The 27697-nt window shown below is 36.7% G+C and overlaps 1 protein-coding gene across 7 annotated transcripts in view; it reads right to left on the reverse strand.

Annotated features, from left to right (window-relative positions):
• Tau (microtubule-associated protein tau) overlaps positions 1-27419 on the reverse strand; it is a 33389-nt gene extending 5970 nt beyond the window's left edge. The window contains exons 1-9 of one of the 7 annotated variants that reach the window (XM_083058732.1): positions 27023-27419; positions 16034-16381; positions 14204-14445; positions 3675-5754; positions 3257-3285; positions 2972-3122; positions 2459-2649; positions 2110-2295; positions 564-605 (exon numbers count right to left, since the gene is read on the reverse strand). In XM_083058732.1, coding sequence (XP_082914858.1) covers positions 564-605; positions 2110-2295; positions 2459-2649; positions 2972-3122; positions 3257-3285; positions 3675-5754; positions 14204-14445; positions 16034-16070 — 2958 coding nt within the window. In that variant the 5' untranslated portion in view covers positions 16071-16381; positions 27023-27419. Of the gene's footprint in view, positions 1-563; positions 606-2109; positions 2296-2458; positions 2668-2971; positions 3123-3256; positions 3286-3674; positions 5755-7257; positions 7807-14203; positions 14446-16033; positions 16382-27022 lie in introns of those variants that run through there. The other 6 variants (XM_083058731.1, XM_083058737.1, XM_083058736.1 and 3 more) reach the window with 6 other exon arrangements.
• Between the last annotated feature and the right edge of the window lie 278 nt (positions 27420-27697).

Genomic DNA, 27697 nt, shown 5'->3' on the forward strand with positions numbered 1-27697 from the left:
AACGAGTTAAAAGCGCGATATGTACGTATATAACAGGAAGTAATGATATTGAACTAGAGAGTCTAAATATAAATTTGAAAACATGCAGAGAGAAACATGCTTAAATATATTTTCCATCCAATGTGTACATTTTACTTACGTCTATATCCGACGATATAGATAGAACTTTACCGATTGCACAAATTGATGATAAGCACGTTTTCGTATCTCGTAAAATCGTGAAGGTAAACTGGCCGCGATCTATCGCACTGATTATAAATAGCGATTTCCAGAGCAGATTATTGACGTACACGATATATATATATATGCAGTCGATATATATGCGTTTTTATTCAGTCGTATTAATTTTTTTACGTGTATTGATTTTTACCTCCATGACTTCGATAAAATATATAATTATTATAATTTTGGCTTCTCAAGATTTCACGATCGGATGAAGGCCAGACGAATAAAAAAAAAATAAATAAATAAACCGGGATGAAAGGAAAAGACAGAGAAGGCGACATACATGATATGCATAATTCGTACGCTCTATTCCGTTATCTGGTGTATAATGTACTTACGTTGTTCTTCGCTTCCTGTGGTGTCTTAGGTGGAGTCGCGGACTGAACACCAAGAAATAACAATGACTTGTTAATAATGACAAGAGACGATACATGCATACGAATTAGCACAATTCGGCTTTGCAGCTTCCGATGGCAATATTTTTCGATTCGTTGACTTTAGAAATTAACAGTGGAGTACATATGCGATAGGACCGACAAATCTATACTATTCTTCGTCTAGAAATTTGTAAATGCTTGTAAAGTAAAATTAATACATTCCAAATTGTGTGTGGATCGTAGAATCATTCAACCTGGAAACTTATTAATTACGCTTCGAAATCGTCAAAATATGAATTGCTCTCTTGTGGGATCATTATTTTTCGAATTTAAATTTACTAGCTTCGTGTTTTATATATCGCGTTGTATGCTAGCATTCCGCATGCAATTCATTCAATGAAAATTATATAAGACTAGACAACACAAGCACGCGCCATTCCTCGATTTTGTATAAAAAAGAATGATATTTTTATATAAAGTTTGTTTAAATTCGAATAATATTTTTTGACAGAAATCAGTTGATAACTGTCAAAAAATATTAATTGAGTATAAAGTACTATAACGTTTTATTTGAAACATATTATTATTTTAATTTTTATTACACACTATTATTTTAAAATTTAATTAACAAATTAACGTGTTAATCAGCTGATTTCTATCAAAAAAATATTAATAAAGCGTTAATTTGCTAAATAAATTTTAAAATAATATGTTATAATGCCTTATCTGCGATTAATATTTTTTGACAGAAATCAGCTGATTTCTGTATCGTTCTTTTTAACATAAAATCGGGGAATGGCGCGCTTATGTTGTTCTAGTCCCTTTCTAAAAAAAGTATGTTAAGTCGATTTTCGCAAGTATTGTTGCCTCTTTTTCGCGATGTTGATTAGCTGTCAGTCAATCAGCCAATCAGCATTGCGGAAAAACGACAACAATATCAATAACATGCCTTTCTTAGAAAGGGGTATTACTGAATAATTATCTTAAATGTTTTTGTGATATAATGAACGAAACGAGCATTGCATTTGTAATGAATTCTATTCCAATGAAGCCATCTGCAATTAATGAAGAAATTTTACGTAAACATAAGAATTTATATGCAATGAGATCTATAATAATAAACAGTAGCTGTATTGCTCCTTCGTCTAGATAATTATAAAGTACTAAATATAAAATATTAATAAAAATATAAATGTATACATATAATTGCATGCGTTAAGTTACTAATGATTATTATAAGAATTAATTGTTTTTAGATGTGATATAAAAAGTTACACGATTACATGCTAATATTATTAACTGAAACATCGAAATTAAAGACAATAATGATTTATGTTTTGACTAGGAATCTCACTAAACGGTTCTTTGTGTAAGGACGTATCAGAAAAAATGATTAATAAATTACTAATAAATTTAATTATATAACTGGTTGCAGGTAAACATTGGTTTTTAAACTACGGATTACAAGTACGAAATATGTAATCGAATTCTTGAGCAGGGGTCTTACCTTAACGGTGCCGCCGCCAGGAACATGTTTCGTGTTTTCTTTGGATCCGACTTTAGGTTTTGCCTTGTCTTTGAAGTCGAGTTTTACCGTCTCGATCTTCTTATCACCACCGCCTGGCCTATAAGTTGCGTTTTCCAAGGAGCCCACTTTGGACTTAGCATTCCATTGAAGTTTCACTTGGGAGATCTATGAAAAATTTGACGATAATCATAGAGTTCATTTTCTCAATTTATTTTCAATATCAAACTGTCAAACTATCAGTAAGAAAAAAAATATTCTAAAATACGAAAGAGTATATATTATTGTTAATAGGATGATTAATTCAATAAGGATTTCGAGAAGAATTAACCTTTTTGTCGCCACCGCTAGGTGCGTATTTATCATTTTTCGCGGCGATCTTCGGCTGCGCTTTGCTAAAGTCCAGCTTTCTGTTCTCTATCTTCACTTTGCCGCCGCCCGGTTTGTAACTCGCGTTGTCCAGAGAACCGATTTTTGATCGCACAGTCTTCAGATTCGGGGAGGGCGCAGCGCCGACTAGAACTTTGTTCATCGGTACTTCTGTACGATTAGAAGATACACGATTATTAGGACAGACGTTACGTCAATGAGATGATGATGACTCTTTAAATATTGTTCTTACTCTAATTCTTTCTATGGCAATCCAATTTCTCAGCGATGTAAAAGAGATCCGATTATATTTATATCAAGCCAGGACTATACGTCGGAATTATTAGGATAATCAAACATCTTAAATTATTAGGATTAATCAAACGTCTTAATGCGCTGAAGGCGTGTACGAGACTTTGCTCATGTCAGATATAGGTCAGTCCGTTTCTAAATGAACGTAACAAAAAGTACTTACTCTTTTTCTCCTGGGCAGTCGACGGTGTGTCGGGAGTCCGCGGTAATGATTTAGCAGATTTGCTAGGTGATTTCGTAGGCGATCCAGCGGTCGATCTCTTGTCGCCTTCTTTAGAACTTTTGGTTGGAGATTCTGCTATTCCATTTGATGCCTATTTGGAATAATTTTCAAAATTCGCCACGAGAAAAGATATTATTTAAGATAATATTTTGATATATGGTATGATGTATAAGAAACGAAGAAAAACAATCAGAAAATAAATCTAACATAATGTAAGATATTTACCGCTTGAGATTCTCTGCCATTTTGGATCGCTGTGGAAAGAAAAATAATATATTAATATGTTGTAATGAATTAATTAATTTCGGGCATGCATACGTCAGAACTGTGTTACACCGAAGCAAAGTCTCAAATACAGAATTGTGCTAATTAAGTTTTCTTGTAAATCAATTTGTTTCAAATACTATAATATAAACATAGAAATATAATTTCCTATTGCAAAAAATTAATTTTATAGTGAAATCTATATATCATATATTTTTTTAATATTGCCGCGAATTAAAAGTCGGAAAAATAGTGCGCCTGAATTTTCTGAATACAGACAAATCTATGCAGTCAAACAAATGTTCGCTGAATGAAGCGAATAAATTAGAGTTTGATATTCATATTTCGTTTTATTCATTCTGCGCGTGAACGCGAGAACCTTTTTTCTTCGCAGATTTCTTCTCGTCTTCCAATCTCGCCGGTGTTTGTGGACGTGGAGTTTTAGCTGTTGGAGCGGTGGGCTTCGACGGAGACGTCGCTGTCGGGATCGGTGCCGCGTCCGCTATTTCCATCGATTTCTTGTCAGTGCTTTCGACGAAGGACGTTTTCTTCTTCTTCTCACCCTCGATCTGTTTCGCGGGTGATTTCGGAGAGTTCGATGCTCGAGGACTACCGCCCGAAAATAGCGATCTTTGTTCTCCATTATCAAAGCCCTTCACGCCTCCGGGCGATGTTGTCGAGCTTATCACTGAGTCCGGCGTCGACAATTTACTTTGGTCTTTCGACATCGTAGGAGATCTCGGCGATTTCGGCGACTTGTCCTTGCCGCTCAAATTGGACGAACCCAACGACGACGCCGGTCTGCTGGACTCTCTCACTTGGAGAGTATCTTCGCCAGATTTGTCGCGATGCGGATCCTCGGTGGAGGCTTTGCCACCACTCGATTCTATTCCGGCCGGCGTGCTCGAGCGCGACTTGTCGGGCGTCTTCGTCGGGGTCAGACGTGGTTCCTTTTCCGCATTTGGAGACGGTGAAAGCTGAACGACCGGAGTACTCGCGCGCGAGTGCTTATCCGGTGTTTTCGATTCCTGTTCCGCGTTTCCGCGCGGCTCCAATCCGGCCGGAGTGCTGGAACGCGACTTATCGGGAGTCTTATTCCGTTCCGCGTTTTCGGGCGCGTCCAGGTGCGCTGGGGTGCTCGAACGTGACTTGTCCGACATCCTGGACAAAGGCCTCGACGCTGCCTGTTCCGCGTTCTGAGACGATGGTGTGGCAGCACGCGAATTGTCCGAAGATTTCGAAGGAGTTTTCAAGTTTTGTTCAATGTTTGCGATATTGTTGTACGGACTGCTTGGCATTCGAACTTCGACTTCTTCAATTAGTTCGAATGTCGACGTAGCGCTCGGTGGTCGAGGTGATTTATTTCTCATCGAATCGTCGAGTAAACTTACTTCTTTTTTCACAAAATCTTCCGTCAAATTTTTGACGACATCAATCTCTTCCGTCAACTTCTTGACGATAGATTCAGATTCTTTTCTCGATGGCGGTTTAGATAATTTTTCTTCGTCCCTTCTTCCTTCTTTATCATTATTTAATACGGAGGAAGGTCTGCTTTGAGAAATAATCGACGCTACATCATCAGCAGGCTCCTTCGATGCTTTATCATGATATTTACTCGCATTTTCGATAGTGGCCGTTCCCGGTCGACTCATGGGTTGTTTCGGAATCAAGGGCGACTTGGAGCCGTTCATCAGTCCCTCGGAAACGCCATCCTGATTGTGTCGCGGCGACTTCTCGTTATCCATCACGACATCATCATCGTCGTCATTCTCGCCGTTCTCACGGACGTCGGATCTCTTTCTCTGTAGTTCTGGTTTATCGACGTCGGGGACGGTCTCGTTTATATCCGCCATCTTTTCGATAACAATGCGCGGTCGTGTCGGCTGCTTGAGCTCTTCGTTCGCCAAAAATTGCTGCCGTTGCAGGGTCAATAACGAGTCATTTCTCAATAACTGTCTGGGGAAAACAGATTCTTGACTAGATCGTCGTGGTCCGTTTTCGGGCGGAATATCCGGTCGTTGAAATCGCAGCTGCTGCTGCTGCTGTTGTTGTTGCTGCTGCTGCTGCTGCTGCGCTTGATATGCTTGCTGGTTCCCAACGAAGGGTGGTCGTTGCCCTCCTGCTCCTGGCGGCGGGGGACCACGGATCCCCGGTCCGGAGTACACAAAACGCTGATTCGGGGGATACAGCGGATTCTGCAGAGGCAGCTGACCGGGTTGCGGTGACCTTGGAGGGAAGGTGTTCCCCGGTGGTCTCGGTGGACCGTAAGGTCTAAGCTGCACGAATTGACCCGAAGCCGGCGACGGACCTAGGGAAGAACGACTGTCCAATCGGCGTAGTGGTTGTCCTGGTCGAGGCGCGCCTATAGGACCATTATTTATCGAATTTCTGGGAGATGGTGGCGGACCTTGAGGTCGCGCCTGAAATCCTTGTAGTGGTAAAGGAACGTTTGGCTTCACCTACGGAAGAATAGCTCGTGTCGCGTATACTTGCACAAGAACGTGTGTTCGGCGGTGATTTACTATGATATAAATCAGTTTTATATAGAACTGACGAGCTTGCAGAGATAGTTCTGATGCATTCGCGCTGTATTTTAAATCGATAAAATTCGTTTTTAATCCTAGAATTACAATCGTACGAGAATCCACATCATACTACTTTGTTCAGACAGATATTGAATATTTAATATTTATAAAAATGCAATTTTAATAATGTATGAGATTTTCGCTCGTTCTCAGTTGCCTGTGACAGTTTTAAATAATAGTTGCTAGTTTGATTTGAATGCGAATATTGAGATTGGTATAATCTCGATAAAATAAATTTTCAGTGCATTATTGTTATGCTAACAATTATATTTTCATTACTGTAAATAAACATAAGAAACATGTATTTTTAACATCTCAATTTGAATTTATATAGATTTGTTACGATCCCCTTAGCAAAGGTTGTGTGAGAATGAATTTATGAGTCTGATTTATTCTTTGGTTTTCTACTTGTGTTTTACATGTATTGATAATCTTATCTTTTCTTCATTAGACAGATAAACCATACTATTTTAATTCGATATACATATATATATGTATTATCATACCGCGTTTTTTGACATCGAAAATTCTTGCAACGCGATTATAATCCGCGATGTTTAATCTCGAATAACATTGCTACATAAGGAAACGAAATCAAAGGTTTTCGGCGCAGTAAATTGCGATCGACAGTATTAACCCTGACCTTAAACCTATCGATCTCTTCATCATGCCACGATTCAAATTGCAAGCCGTATTGTCTACAGACATTTACTCGATTCTCTGTGTTATCTGAGTCGTTAACTTGAGACGCGGATTTACCATTTGACGTTCTCGGCGTTCATTTTGCATAACGCGTCTGAACAACGTCAAACATTGTTCGCCTACCATCGTCGTATTTTCAATTCAATTTAGTTAATTTATGACATGAGACATTTCGTGTCGCGGGCTAATCCGCACGACGATAACATCGTATTTCATACGATGATAACAATGTAGAAAGTCGCGCAAAAGGAGAGGGACTAGAGAGACACCGACGGCAGTCGAAATTTCGTGATAGTGGCCCTGAGTTTATCGATCTTTTGATAAAATGCGGGTCGGTGACGTCTCGCCGTGCCTGCCACCGTTTTACTTTCGACTCGTCGTTATGGGATCGAGCCACGAATGACTATCGTCGCTTTGAGCGACGCTCTACATAGAGCACGTTACGTTTTGCAGGCAAACTCCTCGTTATCCTCTCACAGACAAGTTGCAATTTTTTCACTGTGATGTGATTAAGCGATTTATAATTGAACGTTGCAACGAGATAGAGAATGTAATCAAGATATAATCTAAATGCACGCATCTTATCATCATAGATTCTTTTTATTCTTAATGATTGTTAAACATTCGGTCTATTATTTATAAATACATATAATACCTCATCTGTTTGTTGCTTACCATAGGTTTTTCATGACCCGAAGCAGGTTCGGCCATACTGTTCGCGGTTTCTTGCGAGTCCATATTGATTTTTCCCTTGTACTCTTATGGAATATATCTCGACTCGTTTCAATATGGTTCCCCGTAAACCTGTTGCGTAAACATGTGACCAACGGGCTTTTATAAAGGTGCGCCTGCTGGGCGCACAAACCAAGCGATCGACATCAATGCACTGCTACGTAGTGAATGAATGTCGCAGCGTGTCAGATAACGTGACAACGAAGACTACCCTTATTGTGTGTGCCTAGTACATATTACTAGACTCTGTACTATGCGCGATAAAAGCTGCGAGAAAAAAAATCGAACATGTGCTAGAAAAAATTATATTTCGCATTAAAAAGGGAGCAGACTAATGAAGAGTACCCTCAGCATAAAATTTCACGTCAAACGCAATAATAATTTCGCATTTATAATAAAATTTTATTTTTAGCTTTAGACCAAGAGAGACATTTTAATTAATTAACTGTGAGTGAATTACAATATGTAGACAAATAGATTGTATTATGAGATTATATTTTATTGTGCAGAACGCGTTTGATACTATATTTAATGAAAAAATTAATTATTTATTGATATAAAATAATGAATATAAATGTTGATTATAATGATAGATAAGCAAAATCGATATATTTATTGACGAAAAAATTACTGAAAAGAGATTATATAGTACATTTTCTGCTATTTTCTGCTACATGTCATTTAGATTTTAGCTATTTATTATTCAGAAGAATTCCTTGAATGTGTGAGGGATAAATAATTTTTCGCACACATACATTCGTATATCATAATGTAAGAATAATACCGAGAAAACTGTGGACGTTCAAGTGCTATGAATAATTCATAGTTGAAATACGAGATACTCGACAGTTCTATTTGTGCCTACTTTGATATGAGCCTACAATGCGTGCAATGACAGTAACCTTCAATTATAAATTATCACGCGCTCTACGTGCGGAACAGATATTACGTGTGCCGACGATGAGATTACAGTAATCAAAACCGATAACAATTACCAACGTTTTACAACACCAATGTTTTACAAGCGAATACTCTACTAGTGAATAGATAGAGGTGTGTATTTAATTAGAGTATATGTTTAATTAGATCGTTCAATTTAATATAATAACGATATTACGATAATAAAATATATATCGAATGATGATGGAATGCATATGGAAATATTAGTTATTTAAAATAGAAACAAAAAATTTTTTTCTTTGCTTTCTGATATTTGTTAAACGTTTGCGAATCCAATTTGCGATATATGTGCAATCGCGCGAATCAGCTTTCTACTTAAAAATTCTACTTAAAAATTACAATATTAAAATATTAATGTCATAGCTACGGTTGTGACAGCCAAGATATAAAAATGTTTTATCTAAATTTTTATCAGACATATTAGAAAAAAAAAAAATTAAATAAGAATAGGAATTTCGGACGTTGACTTTTGCTAACGAATGTCTGGGTTGTATGGTGCATAGCGGTTATCTCCTACGATCATAAAGCTGTTATGCTGACTTTAAGGAGTGGATGGGGCAAAAGTGGCTTACTTAGAATTGAATGTAAACGGGAGAAGACACGCGAACGATCATAATAGTGTCGAATAACGAAACAGATCGTATTGCTGTAGATTGCTAACGATTCACCTTGAAAAATAACGTCGCAGAATTATCGTGAAACGAAAAGGCCGTGTTCTATGATAACTATAAAAGAGCAATGTTCCTTGGACGGGCCCAACAATCTTTTTTTTCAATTATCGGATCGAAAACGTATCGATTCTACTTGTTCTTTTAGAATACTTTATGTACCGTTGAAATTTATTCTGGCCATTAATCATTGTGCTATGACATCACTGTACAATATTAGTCTTGAATTTGCATTTGGATTCGACATTGATCTTTTTCTTGAAATTTTATCATCCTTGTGTAAACACGTGAAATGTTGTTATGGATGCTTATAAAAAAAATTCTGTTTGCATAGATAAGATAATTTTTTTGTCACATAAGCAAGTGTTTACTTATGTGAAAAGTATACTTCTTATAAACTTATTTAAACAAAATTATAATACAATAAAAAAAAGGAAACAAATTTAAATAGATATGAATCTAATGAATCATAGATCTGATATAAACCATCTATAAGTAAAATATAAACTGTTTATATAGTAATATAAATCGTACTTTTGTAAATAAATTGTGAGTAAAATACACAACAAAAAATTCTTTTCTAGGGCAGCTGGCATGATTTGTTAACTGAGATAAAAGCTTTCGCGAAATGTGGCTATGAATTTCACTTTCAACTTATGGCATGCGACTTGTTAGAGGGTGGTTTGAATTACTCGCGGTCAGTCACGTCACCGGCTGCGAGTAATTAAGAGTCGGTCGGAGACATGAAATAAGCCTTAAAATAATATTCCGCACGCATAAAGTATGGTGACCTAATGTACCCGATGATATCATATACATTTAAATAAAAGGCAGGATTGTAAAATAAAACGTATATACTTCATTGAGTTTTAACTACGTTTTTCAACTTTAGCACAATTTCCCTCCCAGTATCACTTTTTATTATTATGCGTATTTATACGGTCTTTTATTTCACTCTTTTAAAGACTATGAAAGTTTCTAGAAAATATATCCCTTCCGATCTTAGTCTACATTATATGTTATCTTTGGATAGGAATCTTCATGTGGTGGGAATTTTGCACGAACTCTATCACTACAAACACGTGGCCAAAGTAATATCGGATCTTTAGAAATAACTGCATTAGCGAAAGCAATTCGTTCTGTTAGATTGTGTATCTTACTTTACGACCGACAGTCTCGATTATCGCAAATATTCTAAAAATTCAGATCTAGAGACAAATTATTGGAAAAACTTTCCGTATTTTTCATGTATTCCACTATTGCATAAAATTAAAATATGATTCAAAGTTTGACAAAATTAAGCGCTCAAGATTAAATGCGTATCTAAATCCTCGAAGTCGTCATTTAAAATTTTGTTACAGTGTCTATTCTTATATCGCAGATAAAAAATAATGAAATTCGAGATTGTCTCTCGAAACAAACGAGGCAAACGTTCCTTTTCCCAGGTTTGCAGATTTGCGTGAAAGTGTCGAACAAACATCTGGGCGGAATTTCTAAGCGCGACGGCCACTTTAGTACTTTCGTTTCCGATATTAGACCAGAAAATAGGCTGCTTCGCACGCGGAGCCGACAAGTGTTCATTCCTGAAGTTATTGATCCGACCTGGCGAGCATGTTAGACTCCATCATTCACGTGTGTATATACGGAAAGATGCGTCATGTATAATACGATTAAGTTGACGCGTTTAAATGAACGCGGAGGTCTCCCTGCGAGGAGAACTCGTCGATGCGATGCTCGAATGGCCAGATCGGCCACGATTTCAGGACGAAGGGCGCATCTTCGACCGGCTTTTAATTAAAGAGCGATCATGAATGCGATATCGAGGCAGCACGAGATAGCATCCTTCCTATTAGCATCGAAGTTGAGGAAAATAGGGTTCTATCAAAGGTGGAAGGTTGCGTTTAATACGCTGCTGTTAGTTGCACAATTAATCATTAAATTAATCGATGACATATCAGTCGTATATAATATATTAACTGAGATAATGAAGAATTGAGATAAAAGTATCAACGTCTGAATATGGTAAAAACTAAAATCGCTGTTATTAATTAAAGGGGGAAGTTTGCGATACTATTTTTTTATAAATGCGTTTAATATTTAATATCTTAGCGCACGCAATATCTCGATTTATCTTCGATCGAATAATGGATTTGGAAGATATAAATCGAAGATAATCAATCGTTATTATTCATTAATAAAACTAATTGCAAATATTATTAATTTCTCTTTTCATTATTTAATATTATAACACAATCAACAAGAAAGTTTTATGAAATTTATCCAAAAGTTTACTGCGTTTGATTAAACTATGAAAGAGATTAGCTCGGTTAACCACAGGATTAGTTAGGCACGAAACAATTCGAACATTTGTTAGCGATGTGTCGTCCTCTTTTTTTTTCTCGCGAAGGAGGACGTTTCGCGCGCGAGACATGCATGCGCTAATTTTGAGATTTTTTGTCGATTACACGCGATCGATACTAGACTCACGCAATGCATTCTAAGGGACCTACATTCAGGTCATCGAATGGCAAGTAACAACACGATGCAATTTTCCATCGCGAGGCTTCCTCGCGCGGTGATAAAGAGAAAATTTCGCTCGCATCATTCCCTACAAATTTATTTTCGGTCGGCATCGCGCGACGACGTCATCGAAACTTATTGCTCTAATTGCCACTAACGATGAGAAAAAGTATTCATTCGTTATCGCATCGCTATTGCAACAGTCCTCGATGTCTATCGATGTTCTATAAATAGCAAGATTAATTTAAATGGAAAGAAAATAATTTGGATCACGCTCAGATAAAAATATGACGACACAAAAGTATGACACATTTGTATAATAAATTACATGCTTTGCTCGCATTTTTCGTATTGAGTTTTATGCTGAGTCATCCCTCGTGGAGAAGGGAATGAAATGGCTTGGTTAATTATACTTTATTTTACGCCCGATGCGCAACACGTCATTCATTATAGAATTAGTATATTATGTGATTTGGTTAACGCGAATATATCTCGAGATAATATGTAAAGTGAAAAAAATCGTATAAAGTTATTCCATTCTTATGGAAGCGTCAAAGGAACTGAAATTCATTGCATGCGTTATTTAAATTTAACGAGCGATATACATCTGCAAAATAAAAAGGCATATCGGGGGTAACGACAGATAACGATGAGGTACGGTAATGCACCAGCAGGTGTATAGTTTGTCGCGAGCGAAGTGGATTTATCGCGCAGCAGCATCTTCGAATCACCCGCGACAGGGGCAGCAATGTGCGATTGTCACGTGTGTAGGTTTATCGATAGCACACAACAACATTTCCTGGATGTTAACCCATTTACCTGCCTTATGTTTCGCTAATGAGATTCGCGTAGCGAATAAAGAAGCACGCGCGCCGTGCATTAAAGTTTAAAATCGATTAATTTTGGGGTAGAAATCACGACGATATGCCGTATTTGAGGTATCGCTTTATCCAGGTATTGGCAAATCGGCGAATCTAGTGACAGCATTTAAGTGGTACGAAAAAAATGCAGTAATAAAACGCGGCTTGATCAAGATCTCTTGTGAGTGACTAATCGTCCCTGGCGAAGAGAGAGTATTCTGTTTCCGATGCGGATGGAGAAGGCGTGATATAATTTATTCCACGTTCAGAAAAACAAGAAACGAGGACGGCCGCGAGATTAATGATCTCGAGGTGGCAATAGTAATGATACGCGTGCATGTCGGTTAAGACACGGAAGAAGCGTCGGATTGAAAAGGGCTCGAGTGCCAACAGAGAGACTGGTACTGGTCGATAATCGATGATGCGAAATTGATTTTCGAAAGAAATTCCGTTCGTAGGCACACCTGGTACAGCTTCTCAGTGATTCCTCCACAAGAGTTTAGAAAGCTTTTATTGAACGAGCTCGTTTGTTTACTGACGAAAAATGAAAGTTAATGCTTTGTTGTGAAGAGAACTTTGTGCTCTTTTTGTATAAGTACCAATCTTATAAAACACAAAACTTTCAATTATTTAATAATTAGTATAGTTATCGTTATTTGTAAATATGATATCGCGCGTATTACGAAGCATTATTACGTTAGAAAAGATATTGTCGCAGATGGATGTATGAAAGTAAATGAGCTTTCAGTTGCATCGAAAATGCTCGTTGAATTATTATCGTCTTTCATCACCGCCCAACTTTTATCCTTTCCTTATTTTCTAGAAACTTTTGTCGCGTTGTTAAAGTTATCGTGTTTCCACGGCAATCGCTACGTTTCTGAATACATAATTAATTGACAAGTATAACAAAAACAGACGCGAGTATATTGATTGTATACACCAACGTCTCGTGGGGATTTTTATGTTTTGAGCTGGTTTATAAAATGGTGCGTTTTTGTATAATAATTTTTTAATATGATATTATAGTACGCATGAAAATGGAAAAGTGCCTTTTAGAGAAAAGTGTCTTTTACGCTAATATATCAACTGATGTTTCTTACGGCAGCAGCATCATACGTGTAATTACTTGTAGTTACGTAATATTCTACGTGCGTAGTATGTCTATGAAGATTACGGTGGGTGATTGAACTATTAATTTGAATTCGCATATAAAGTGGTCGATTAGGAACAATTTACTGAACAGCAAAAGACTACGTTGCAAGAAGCCGTGTTCTTTCGCAATGACAAATCAACGGTATCGGTAATTACTAAATGACGATCGAACGATATTAGTTGTGCGACAGTGGCTCGCGTTGCTTAAAGCGAAGACACTCTCGCACACGATAAGCTTATGTCATTTTTAATACACGTCTACTTAGATTTTAAAATACCCACGAACCGGTATCAATCATTTTTTGGGTCACAGGAAAGAAGTCATCTGTGTCGTTTAGCCTTATCTACGAATCGGAAAGAGTTACACGCGATCGTTGCACGCGAGTTTAACGCGTCATTCCGTTCTCTTTCGAATCCTCGACAAATTTTCTAATCACCGGTCAAGGATCGATCGTATTTTCAACTAAGATTGGATGCTGAGTTTTGTGTGCAAATCGAACACCCGAATTCAGAGAGTTCCATTAAGAAACGGGGAGAGACGGAGACAAAACGGAGTTCGCCTGTCATTTTTGTCGGCAAAATCAGACACGCGAGTAGACTACCGAATGCGAACAGCCACGAAGAGAAGGTAGAAATGTCGTGCGGGGGAGAATTCTACGGTAGATATTTCTAGACTCGCGTCGATGAGACGCCGCGGCCTGGTCCCGACGAAAAGAGTAGTCGGCTTACCTGGGTGCCGTCGATTTCGCCCTCGAGCCTCGAGCCACCTCGGTCTACGTCGGCTCGTGAGTCACTAAGCTTGCGGAATACTCGCGTAGGAGCGTCTTCAACGAGGCACGTCCCTTGGTCGGCACGTTCTACGAGTCGTTGCCGTCCGTTTGTCCTGCCGTGTCTCTGCTCCTGCGCTCCAACGCCCAGTCGGGGACACAACCTTACCCTGCGCACTACTATTCGCCGACCAGGCTCGTCTACTATATACAATATTATATATATTATACGAACTTGCAGGAGAGACAATCTATCGATAAATTATGTATATTCTGGCGCGCACGATCGGGTTTTCTACGCAGTTTTCTAAAATAACACGGCCCTCGAGAGAGACTCTGGTACGCGTATGCGCAGGACCGTGGTGCATCTGCAGACGGGTCGTACGTAAGGGTTGCCTCCACGTACACAACGTCTTGGAAAGATTTCTCGTATTTCGCGTATGGACTTCCAAAGTCGCGCGTAGACGCATCAGGATCTTGAATTTTTATTTAAATTTTTATACGAGTCTCTTTAATTAATAGAGCTTCGCAAAGAGCTGTCGCACATGCAACGTTATTATTGAGTCTTTCGGGACATTGCCACTCTTGGAAACGTCTTAATTATACGCGTTTCTGCAGAGGACATTCACCGCGGACCGCACGTCGCCTCTCGCGGATTTATATTCGATATAGCGTGCCAAATCTTCCGGCAATTAGGATGGGTTCCAACAGCGATGTCCTGCTGGTTACAAATAAGAGAGTTACGAATAAGTGAAAGCCACATTTCGCTAAGCTATTTGCTTCTCTCTTAATTTTTCTCTTATATTTTTATTTGATAAAAAAATTGTTTGAGAATTATGCGTTCTGTGATTGTGAGAAATGTTTGTCATCTTTAAAGTGCGAAGTGCCCTTCTGGAGAATGCAATTTTGAATTCTCGATTACCGCTAAGTTTTTTTTCAGACAAGCCTATGTGTGTTACGTTTATCTCCTGCCTAAATACGGTTAGTGATACTTGCTGGCGTGAGACGCACCCTAGCCACTTCAATTTCGATGTTATTACCTTAATGCATCGGGCACGGCCGCTTTCGTATATATGTTCACCGAGATGGGAGAAGCTCATACATGGAATAGAGAAAACTCGAAAGCTCATGCATCTCTTTCTGTGTTATTTTAATGGACAATCTCGAATATTTACGATATCATTGGTAATAAAGTCTTGGCAAGAGAAATTTATCGTTCAATTTAACGAGTAACAATTGCATCGGAACATATAATAAAATAAATAATCACGATGTATTCTGCATTACTCTTCAGACAGCAAATTGCTTAAAGAAAAATTTTAAATATTTTTATAAATTAATTTATAAAAAAGCCATAGTTTACATAATATTGTTCAATAATATGACGTTTCTTTTCAAACACTGGAAGCACCTGTAGCACATTTGCAAATTTACATGTTGTTTTAAAATTCAAATTTGAATCGAAAAAGTTTCTCATCTTTTAAGATAATTTTGGTAAGGATACAAGAATAATATTTCATCGTAATATAAATTTATACAGTGAGCAGAAATGCAGAAGTTTTTGAATCTATTATTAAATAATTATTCCATCTTCGCAGTTTCTCGAAAGTGATGTTAGAATGCATATGCATTATATAGTATAGCTGCTTGAAAGCCGATTATAACACGGCAAAACCTCTTTAATCATCAACGATTAAGGACTACATCAACGAATACTTGAAGTCTTTGGATATTCGCGAGACGTTGATGGCATAGCTTTCCTGATTCGATCTTTCATAGCAACGCGTATTACCTCGTCTTATCGCACAACAGATCGGTATTCGTAGCATACCGAACTCTTCTCCGTTTCGAAGACAATCCGGCCATTCATTCGGCCTTCCAACCCTCGATGCGGATGCCTCGGCCACGATGCTATCGGCGAGCAGACTCCGAGAGTTAAGTCGCGTCTCGGAGTCGCCGCATCTCGTCGGCGAAACGTGACGAGAGATCGATCAGCGGCGCTTCCTCTCTTCGCCGAGATGCGTTTTATCTGTTTTTCTCGAGGGAGAAACGGGACGAGACTTTTTGCTTCGGTGCTGGCTCGTGATATGACGTATGCCCCAAAGGAAGAAACGTATAGGTTTCACCTTGTTGCCCTTACCTGGAAGAAAAATTTTTCAGGTTATTCTTCGGGATTCTTCGGGAACTGACGTTTGATGATAAGGAAAATGACGCGTAAAAATGGATGGCGCAATCATGGATCGACCTCGCCAGTAAAGTAAAATCACCGAGACGTGAGAGTGTAGAATTTGACGGTTGTTAATCGTCGTGCAAAATTAGCGTGATGTTTTAATGCGGTGGTTAAGAAATCGATGCCGAGCGCACGACAGAGAAATGTTAGTAGAAAGAAAATCGTTTAGTCACACAATGCATATATAGTTGTAATGTATATATGATTATAGCGACCTAGTAACACAACACAGACGAATTTACATGTTTGTAATTTTTCTACCTTGTGTATATTGTTTGCGCTCATGAGCAATGTATGTGACCTTTTTAAATAGCATTAGCAAATGGAGATTGTATAGATATATCAATTTTTAAAAAGAAAATAATTTTTACGTTATGGATCAAGAGGACTTTATGCATTCTAATTTTATGCGACCAAATATTGACTTTTAATGTGAATGTATTTTAGATATATATATTTGAAATATATATTTTATAAGATCGACGATTGTAATAAATCCGTGCCTGTCAGTAGAACACGATCAAGGAACAAAAGTTTACTACACACCGATTTAGCCCTTCAGTTGCATGACAGTCAGCGTCATCAAAATGAACGATCGCATGGAATTTCCACTGTTGGTTTACACTTTACACCATCCTGTCACGCAGGATCGATCGTTTGCAATTAATAATAGTACGAATACAAATAAATATAAAGTGAAACGGAGTTCTGTCAAACACGGAATAATAGCGTATTATTAAAAGATAAAAATTATTAAAAGAAATTATTACTGTTTTCCATCTCTTTCATTTTAAACAAATTGTAGTTGTTTTTGTATAACATACATTTTTGTATAAACATAGCAAATTGAAAATTTAGTATACTTGAGGAAGATTCAGGCTATAAGTTATGTAGTCTACGCAACATATGCGACATGCAAAATTTAAGTACAAATTTATTTTCTGAATGGGACGGGTTGCCGTGTAGGAAAGTTTGATCATTAATATTCATATAGTACATGAAATTAATTTTGCAATTTCTCTTGCAGGAACTATTGATTTTTGAGTGAATAACCAAATCCACATATGGTATAACGCATTAGCATACGACATAGAAACGACATTAGCATACCGTTGGTAGAAGCGAACGTTGGTAGAACGAGGCTATCAATAATGAAATTTCTAGCTATTCTTCGGTAGGAAAGCTCGAATTGCGAAAAGCTCAAATGTTTAACACACGTATCTGTCGAGCAAAGCACGATACCGACAGAATGTAAAGCTTTCGGTTATCATGAGCTTTCGCTTTTGAATACATCATTAGGTATATAAAGCTTTAATACACGATCGAATAACTGTTCTGTAGATACACGAACTAATCAGAAAATAGATATACGAATTATTTTATTTTAAATTAAGAAATGTGTCATAAATATATAATATTTTTAAGCTCGTTAATATTTAATTTTATTATAAATATAAATTATTTATGTAATTTAATTTTAAAGAAATGTGTGTGTGTGTGTGTATTATTTGATGGAATATTTGCTACAATTTTCATAAACCATAATTTTTACAATTAATATCCTAAGGCAATATTTTATAGAATATAATTATTAATTATATTTTATATAAGACACAAGCAGTTGTTTATATTTATTTATTTTGTCCTAATATACATCTTTTACAATGGCTTGCAATATTTTTTATATATTATATAATTTCGTTAAAATTTGCGCACCGCAAAGCATAACTCGCTTGAAAAGATGAGAATAGAGGAAGAAAAGTTCTCTAGAGGAAAAATAGTTTCTTCTTTCGTGTATATATAAGAGTTCTGAGCAGCCTTGTGTTCACTCGAAGAGCGCTAATCTACCCTGACGGAAGCCCTGCAAGGTCCCCTCTTGAAGCGTACCAATGGACAGCCTCTTATATCGATGAGGATCGATAGTCTTGCCTGTCTCTTACCCCTATAAGCGCAGCACAGTCACACAAAGCTCGTCATTGATATTTATTATATGGTAAGCCAAGACGGACTGCAAAATTGATATCTCCGTGCTCGGGTTTCCCTCAGCGGACCAACAAACATGAATATTGCGTAATCTTTAGACGTTCTCGCGATTTGTGTGGTAGAAAAAATTAGTTTCTGTAATATTTTATCATTTTATACGGCTGCATTATATTTCAATATTATTTTACATGTTGTGAATCTCGTCTTTCGATAATGCTGTCAATTTTCCTCTTTCGATTAAATAATAAGTTGATTGAAACTTTTTCGCTGTAACTCAAGTTACTGGATAAATCGTTTCCATGAATACCTAGGTGGTCTCTGTGTGACCGTGATCTTTTTATATTCTGGTGACGCGGTAATTTTATGTATAATCGTTCTCGAGAAATTTGATTGTAGACATTTCTTTTCGTGTAAGCATTTTTGAAATGTAATGCTGACATTATCTGTTATTTTAAATATATTATAAAGATCTTAAGTGATAATAATTACAAATCATTGCATTTACCTATCATGTCAAAATTTTTTCTCTAGCTGTATCTTTTAAAACATTAATTAGTGAAACCCTTTAGTCTGAAACTTTAATGTAGTCATTACTTTAATATAGTCACTTATTTCAGTATTATGCACATATTTGAAATACTCTGTTTTATTAATATTATTAAATTAGTATGTAATGGATTCGATATTAGTCGCATTGTTTAATCTCTAAACCGTAATTAAAAAGAAAATATATCTAATAATATACATCAATATTATGTATTTTAGAAATCTCTATGTATCTAAAACATTTTGTGTATTTATTTGCATCTAATTAAATGTGTTGTGATTTTTCTTATAATATTTTAGCAAAACTCTTTAGAATAATATTATCGGACAAGATTGCAGTAAAAACAGTAATTGGACGACGGGTCATGCAATTGGTAAGTACGGCACTTTATTTATATTGTGCACTTACACACGCATACATGTTGAAAATTAGTTAGTGGATAACAAAAAGGTGACACGCTGCTATTCTTGGCACGGATCGGTAGACCGGTAGGTACTTGTTTAAAGCTGTTGGATTCGACAGTATTACGTGAAGAGATCCAGTCATGCAAGCTCTTAGGCACGCACGCACTCATGCACGCGCTTTTTTTGTTTCTTTCTCTCTTCCCTTCCTCTTTCTTTTTTTTCTATCTTTCTTTTCCCACAATTAGATTTAGATGGGTCACACAAACGTTTTTTATTTAATTACATTGTCTAATTACATCTATTATCTAATTATAATTGGATAATTCGAATTTAAAATGTACTTAACATTTAACTTGCAATAAATTTGAAATTATTGATCCTATGCCTAGATAATAATTTATGCGTAATTTTTAAAATATGCCTGTAAAATATTTATTATTTATATTATATAATACTTAATTAATATGTAATTTTTTGAATAATCTGTTTCATATAACATCATTTACAAGATACAAATGAAAATATTTTATGAAAAAAAGTTGAATAAAAATAGCTTACTCGTAATTTCTTTTGTCATACCTTTAATAAGTTTTATGTTTGCACAAAAATGATCGAGGATAGCAATGATCTTTAATTGAGTCAAGTTTTTTCACACACTGAATAACTCGATAGACGATTGCGCTAATAAGGCAGGAACAATTACGCGATTGGGACGACGATTTGGTCCATTAGTCGCTTGTCGTAAAATTATTGGTAAGGCGATATCGTGCACATCGACAATCCTACGCAGACAATCGGTCACGCCTCGATATCTCGAGACACAAAATAATAATGACGATTGCTACGGGCGGATGTGCCCCACCGATCGTTTCGAGCAAATTAAAGGCGATCACTGTCGCTCTACTACGACTCGTCTCATTAGGTGCATTAAAGAACGACGTTGAATCGTTTAACAATGAGAGAGGACAATTAGCGGTTTTGTACATTATACGATATCTAATCGAAACCTAATTCTTTTCCCTTACTTTAACGACGATCTTCTTTTACGTTTACGACAATCATAAAGATTTCACTTTATTTTTGTACACTTTAAGTGAGCATATTGTAAAATAGCATAATGTAAGAACGTTATCAGTTTTAATATGTTGTTGTACGTTTCATTATTTTATTTTTTTGCAGCTTTTTTGCGATAACATGGAAATACTTTCATAATTATAAGCGTGAGCAATTTTTAAGCATTTTTCAATTTAAATAATTTTATTATCGGGGCGTATTCCTTACGCAATTCGCGATTTCACACAATTGTTGATTTAAAATTTTTAATGTGTCTTCGTTTTCGAAAAGAACACAATTCAGCAAACCTTAAATGCTCGATACAAACCGGCTTCGTTGTGGTACGGATGCTGCGCGTCACCGCGTCGTTTTATTATCGATTCCCGTCTACAAACCCCTCCTAGGATTTTCTACCCTCGCCCTTTACCCAGCCTTTGTATGACTACACGCTCCCTTTCCTGGTTTACCCTCACAAACGTGCGAAGGGTATATTGACGCCAACGTACTGCACTTTCAATGCAAGAAAAGTTTGCCTTCCTGAGCTTAGACACGTTTGCTAGAAGTTTGTACGAAAATTTATTTCTGAGGAAGATAAGATTATTTTTCGTTAGTGTTTTATTATCCGTAAAAAAATTAAGTAAATTATATTTTTAGCAAGAATCTATGTAAGATATATAGTTTTAATGAATAAATATTATTAATATTATTATACGTAAAAGATATTTATACGTTGCTTTAAACAATTACATAAATATAAATATTGCAATAAATAAATAATATTAAAATAAATAAATAAAAATTATGTATAATGTCCTTTTAAAAACAACATTCTATAAACTTCAGTTTTTTGGATCTGTTTGAATTTGTTGAATCTGTTTATTTTTTTTATGGACGGTAGCATGTTGCATCTGCTTAAGAATCAAGATATCTAACAGAATCTGATTAATATAATATATACACGTATATATTTCATATGAATACATATTTCTTTTTTCGTGACACACACGTATGAATTTTTAATAAACATGCGGTTTGATCGCCTCTTTTATATGACTTCCTTATTTCTTATGGACATAGACATTATGAATATTAAATAAGAACCTATTATATAATTATATATTCATGTTAAAATCGTGAAACCCAAATAACCAAATAATGTCGCGCCTTCAGTCACTGACACAACTCTCGTGCACATGACATCATCGATTATCATGACTAGAATTAATCTGAATGACGTCACATCTACTTGCTACAATATTGCTGTCACTTTACATTCTACTTGTGTCCATGGATGTAAATATTTACAACATAGAATTTCTATCTGTATTGTCAAGCAAATATAAAATTCTTATTGTCAACTTTATTTTTCCATTTTTTATAATATTGATTTTGTTTTAATAGAATTAGCTTTTTTAATTAATTGATACGTTTTTATTAAGTAATACGTGATATTATTTGTTTTCGTAGATAAACATATAGGTGATTTATACGTAGAATATTATTTTTATAACGTGCGAGTGCTGTTTAGTATCGCTGATTAACATTAGCCTACAGAAGGTAGGTTTAATTTTTCTCGAGATAAACAAAGTACCTTGCGCACATTGACAGATCGGTCGGCGTGCATTACGAGACACTCTATCCATTGCATGCTCGTTTATCTGCGCGAACGGTTCCGGCGATTATGTCGCGAGATATAATTTTAAAGCTGACGTAATCGTTACCGTGAGCGCTCAAACTGTTATCGCCGCTGTGTTTCACGCAGGTATGTTAGCCTGCACATCCTTGACGTATATGTAACATCGAATTATTTTATACTATCGACTATTGTATATTTATTAACAAACCACTGCCATTAATCATTGGAATAAGTTGGTGAATATATAATCGCACTATATATAAAAGTTTTCTAATCTTTCCTATTACAAATAAATTATCTTTCATGAAATCGTCCTTTGTATTGTAAATATTGTACGGTAAGATATATCAAACAAATTAAATTATACATATGTAAATGTACATATATATATACAATAATATATATATATGTAAATAAATATTTACATTTTCAAAACATACATCTTGTATTTTCTATTTTGTAATCTGCAATTTAAATGAGAAGAAGTTAAAGATATTCAACATTTGGTTCCTCAATACTTTCTCTTAAAGCATGCATAAATAATATGCTTTGCAACTTTGTGGTAAGTGACGTGCGTTATTACAGACATCCAGATATTGACATCATTAACTGGAGTATCGCTTAAGCGGCCGAGTTCTCGTGAACGTGACGCTTAGCCGATGGGGCTCTGTTGCAAAGTAGACCTCACTACAATCGCCAATGAATAAATCTAATTTTCCAAAATAGAGTATCTATATGCAATTCATGAAAATGTTATGGATATAAAAATAGGATATATATATCTTTTACTTGTATTACTTTTATTATTTTTTTCATAAACTTGATTATTTAAGTTATTTTATTTTAAGTTATTAGCAATATGCCGATCTGTCAGTCGTAAAAAAATAATTTAAAGGATTAGATCATATAATAATATTAGAAAGGAACAATTTTTTCATTGCAATCTTAATTTGCATGACAGATGGTAATTTGATGATAGCATCAACACTTCACGTTGCTTATTCGATTTTTCCGTTATTGAATTGCGATGGAATTGTTAGATGGAATTAATCAGTCTTTGAAAGGGCTTTCTTCGCGACAGAAAACAGCGTCCGACCAGTCACTGAACCTGAGTGCGGAGAATTGCCAAGACGATCTTGCTAATAAGAGCGACGTTGGCATGCCGGCGTTTTGCAATTTGTGGTAGGTCGTTGCGATGTTTCGCGGTTAGTTTGGTCGATACTGTGCACCGAGCGAGGCATAATCTATGTGAGTTTGCTCAACTTTTTATGTACCAGATAATTATCTAGGATAATTATAATAGCGTGCTTGAAACGCGTGCGTCGAAAATCAGCTGATTGTCATCGCGTGCCATCGTGCTCCCACCGGATAGCGCGTTATTGGAGCTTGCGTGAAATTAAACGATGTTGAATCATGGTCAAATTCTATCGCATTTTTTGCAACAGCTACTCCATTTCTATACTTTGACATCTGGGAGAAGCAAACGATTCAATTGCATCGGGGAAACGATCAAGTTAAATAATAAAAACTTATGTTGAATAAATAAAAATTATACTTTTCCATCTCAAAAGAGAGATTATAAAGCGCGTTGGAGTCCACATAAATACATGTCGTGTACGTAATGACGAGCGTTAGGGCCCGAAGCGGGACGTGGGTAACGAGTAGAACCTTGGTCTCGCGTAACGTTAAGTATTCACGTAACTCTGCTAAGTACTCGCGCGTTAACTCCACACACTCGCGTCGCCTGGTTACGACCCATTAATTCCCAAGTGTAACGATTAATGACGAAGGAACCGAACAAGCAATGCGCAGAGTACTGATACCATCAACAGATTAGCGCTTGTCACGCAAAATGAGATTGCAATAAAGATTTTATTCCTTTATAATATCATTACGATTTAATTCTCTAAGTTAATTTTTTTACGATTGTAAGCTGAGATATATTTTAAATAAAATAATTCAAGTACAGTGCAGTTTATAAAAAAAGATATAATATATTCTATTTTTATACACATAATATTTCTCGCGAAAATATGGATGCTCCATTTCAGAAAATTCGGAATGTGTCAGTTTAATAAAACGCCCTTGGGCATCATCTACGTTGTAATTGAGACAACTGCGAAATCCCCTCTGAATCTGGCCGTATCCGGAAGTGGCGAACAAATAGCGGATGCCTGCCTGACCGAAGCATCGTTGCTTTCGAGAATGTCGCGACATGGTCATCCAATTAAAAGTCTCGATCGTAACTGTTACATCGAAGGCGAGTCTTGATAATTCCGGCAGTTACACACCCACGAGACATCGTTAGCTCATTGCCGCTCATTAATTTTCTAATTGACCGATGAACGTTTTTTTTCGTTCACCGTTTTTTCTGCTCCGTTTGCCGCGAAGATGCTCGTTTCTCAAGCCAGAGGTCGGCAATGTTAAACGAGTTTTTGATTCGTATTACATTATTTTGATCCATATTACTGTACAATGTTTGTGTCGCGATAAGTCGACGAGAGTTAAGAGATATCGGCGGTCTCAAATAAAGATTCGCGGGCGACGTACGAAAAGAGCGTGATCATTACTCATCGTCAAGACCTTGAGGACCTATTTAACTTAGGTCGGTTCTGATTTATTTAGTCAATTGCCGAAACGAGCATCGTCAGATCGTTTGATAATCGCGAGACCTCATTGCTTCTTTGATTAATGTATGTATATGTATATAGGTTTTAAAATATTGCGAGCTTGATGCACGTGAAATTTTTTTGTAGTATAATTTTCTTTCACTTTTAACGTTCGCTATCGCCGAAACTGGCATAAATGTCAGACTAGCCGCGACGTTTTAGATAACAGCGAAGAGAAATAAGTTCGTCGAGTACACCGGTGCCAGGTACGGCAGTAGATACGGACGAGGCTGCTGTCAAACTTTTCTACATACACCGATGGCAATAAACGAAACCGAATATGCACTTTCTCCTGACGGTCGCATATGCGATTTCCATATCGCGCGATTGATCCCACCGGCAGAAGGCGTTAATCGTGTATGAAACATGTATTGATAGTGACGAGCACGATTATAAGACTAACAGTAGTGTACTTAATGGAAGCTTTCCAATCTCATACAGCTCTAGATTTTCTCATCGTTCCGAGTATAATGCCCCAGCCGTGCTGAGACCATCGTACAGTTTTTCTCATGAATCTATGCACAAACGTCGTAACGATACCTACTTCTTGTTAGTTCCCATGCAACATTCGGATCTCTCAATTTATAATTAATGCCGACAAGCGCGCACACATATTTCATGTAATATTTTACATTTTACATGCGATTCGTATATAAGCATAATATTGCAGTTTCCTCTTTCTCGACACCATATCATAAATTCAATTTTGACGTAAATACAATTGGAGAAGTACTCGCGATGCCGTTGTTTGCATGTTTTATGTAAATAAGTATATATTGTATAGCATATATGCGATTCTGAAATGTTACGTGCATCGCCTATATATTCTGTTATATATATTCCATCTTATCTCCTATCAATAAAAATTTATTTTATCTCTATACGATAGAATCTGTGAAATCTCGATCTATAATATTATTACAAATTTCTGTTTACAAATTGATAAATATGAATTTATTTTTTCAGCCAATTTTGCATGTTGCATTTAATATGCTTCTTATCACCTTTTACAAAAATATCTCTCATCTCAAATGTATATATCTTATTCATCCATGCATGTCATTTTCGTCAGATGTTGCACGTCCGTTTTGTCAATGATGAATAAAAGTGTTGTCGTTGGTAACTAACAGTATTAAATTTCAACATATATCATTTGCAGTGTAATGAAGTGTAAAAAAGCAATATGACACATATTTCTTTTTCATATTTAATGATTGCAATTTATTGTGTCACAATATTTTTTACGTAAAAATAAACATTATAATATATAATAATAATATATGTAAAGAGTATATAAAATAATAGAAAATATAAATAAAGTAAATAATATTTTATATATCCGCGAGAGTTTTGTTTAATAAAAAATCGAAAGATGGATGGGACAGGATGAAATATATATCATCTCGAACGAAAAGTTCTATTCGTAATAAATTTGCAGATTATATTGTTGTAATCTTACAAACAGTTTTTTTGTCATTTAATATGCATGGAATTTGTATTGCAATGCAAAAAATTGCAATGCAAAAAATTGAAGCAATTAGACTGCGTCAACTGATATATAAACTAACAAAAACAAAGCAAAACGTTTTCAGCAAATAACCAGAAAATTATTAATCTGTATCGACTAATCTAAAGAGTTCAATATTATTTTATATTCTAAAGAATATTTTATTAAACTATAAAGAGATGGTATTGTGTGTGCTTGAGGGAAAGCTGTCTTTCCCGTTCACAGATGCTTCTAGAAAGCTGACGGAAACAAGAATTCTAGTGATAGAGTCCGAGTTTTTACTTCTATGGTAGCTCTATAATTTTTGGCAAGAAATTTAATAAAACAGCATCTAATTATATATATTTCAATTTCAATATACATATATATAAGCTCCGAAAGAGAGGGTGACATCAAATCATTTATTAATCGCTGATTGTCCCTGATGTCAGAGACGTACTCCCGCGTTTCTCGCGACCGCGCCCGGATTGATCGCTCGATGAATCAGGAGAATGTCCTGTTTCGTCTCGACATGCACTCATTTTAATAATCGCGTGAGAAAATCAGCCGTGTCCTGGACAATGATTGCGATTTTTTCGCAAAATTAGATCTCTTCTCTACGCGGGTCAAAATGGCGGAACGCGCGCGCGCTGCTGCTCCGATAAGCAGCATCCGTGGACCACTGTGACCTCAAGGTTGTCGGTCGCGAAAATAAACGTCGCCACACGAAGGTGACGCGGATGAAACTGCGTGAGAGTCTGGGAGATACCAACCTGTTTGCTGCGCGTCACTATGTTGCAGCCTGCCGCCCGGATTCACCTGGACATCCGTCATCCTCGACGATTTCTAGACGGTGGGCGTTAGAGTATATCTGACACTTCTCGGAGAGAGATTTGTCTCCTCTTCTATCTTTTTTTTTTTTCGTCGCACTTTGTCGCACGTCGCGCGCGAGCGCGTTGCGCCGACGACGTAACCAGGCCGTCCGATGTACACACGTATACGTGATAAAGAAATATGCGAGGAATGAGTTGTGCTCGACAACGATGGTATCACACTCCTGGAGACTCGAAAGGCACGCGGCGCTTACGACGCGTTTGAACCGACTGATTCGACCGTCACCGGTTCGCCGGGACCGAACAGAGGCCCCACGCCTGCCTCTCTATCCCTGTGAACGAAGTCTGCCGAGCGCATACGAACCTCGTCGTATCCGTCCACCCACGGCAAACACGCTCTGTATCATCAGGTAGGTGACGAAGATGACGAGAGATGAGAGCGGCAACGAGAAAGAGAGATCGTGCATGATTAAAATCCACGCTTGGCGGCCGCGTGCGCGATTTATCGATCGAATGGCTCTGTCTTTCGCTCGAGATGCTGAGGAAATGTGCGAGCCATGGTAGGCTGGATCAGCGACCTTTTTCATTTTGAGATACTTAGCGTAGACTGTTTTG

This window comes from Prenolepis imparis, unplaced genomic scaffold (assembly GCF_030444845.1).
Source record: "Prenolepis imparis isolate NDT839.2.m4 unplaced genomic scaffold, iyPreImpa1.0 SCAF_2, whole genome shotgun sequence".
NCBI classification, from domain to species: domain Eukaryota; kingdom Metazoa; phylum Arthropoda; class Insecta; order Hymenoptera; family Formicidae; genus Prenolepis; species Prenolepis imparis.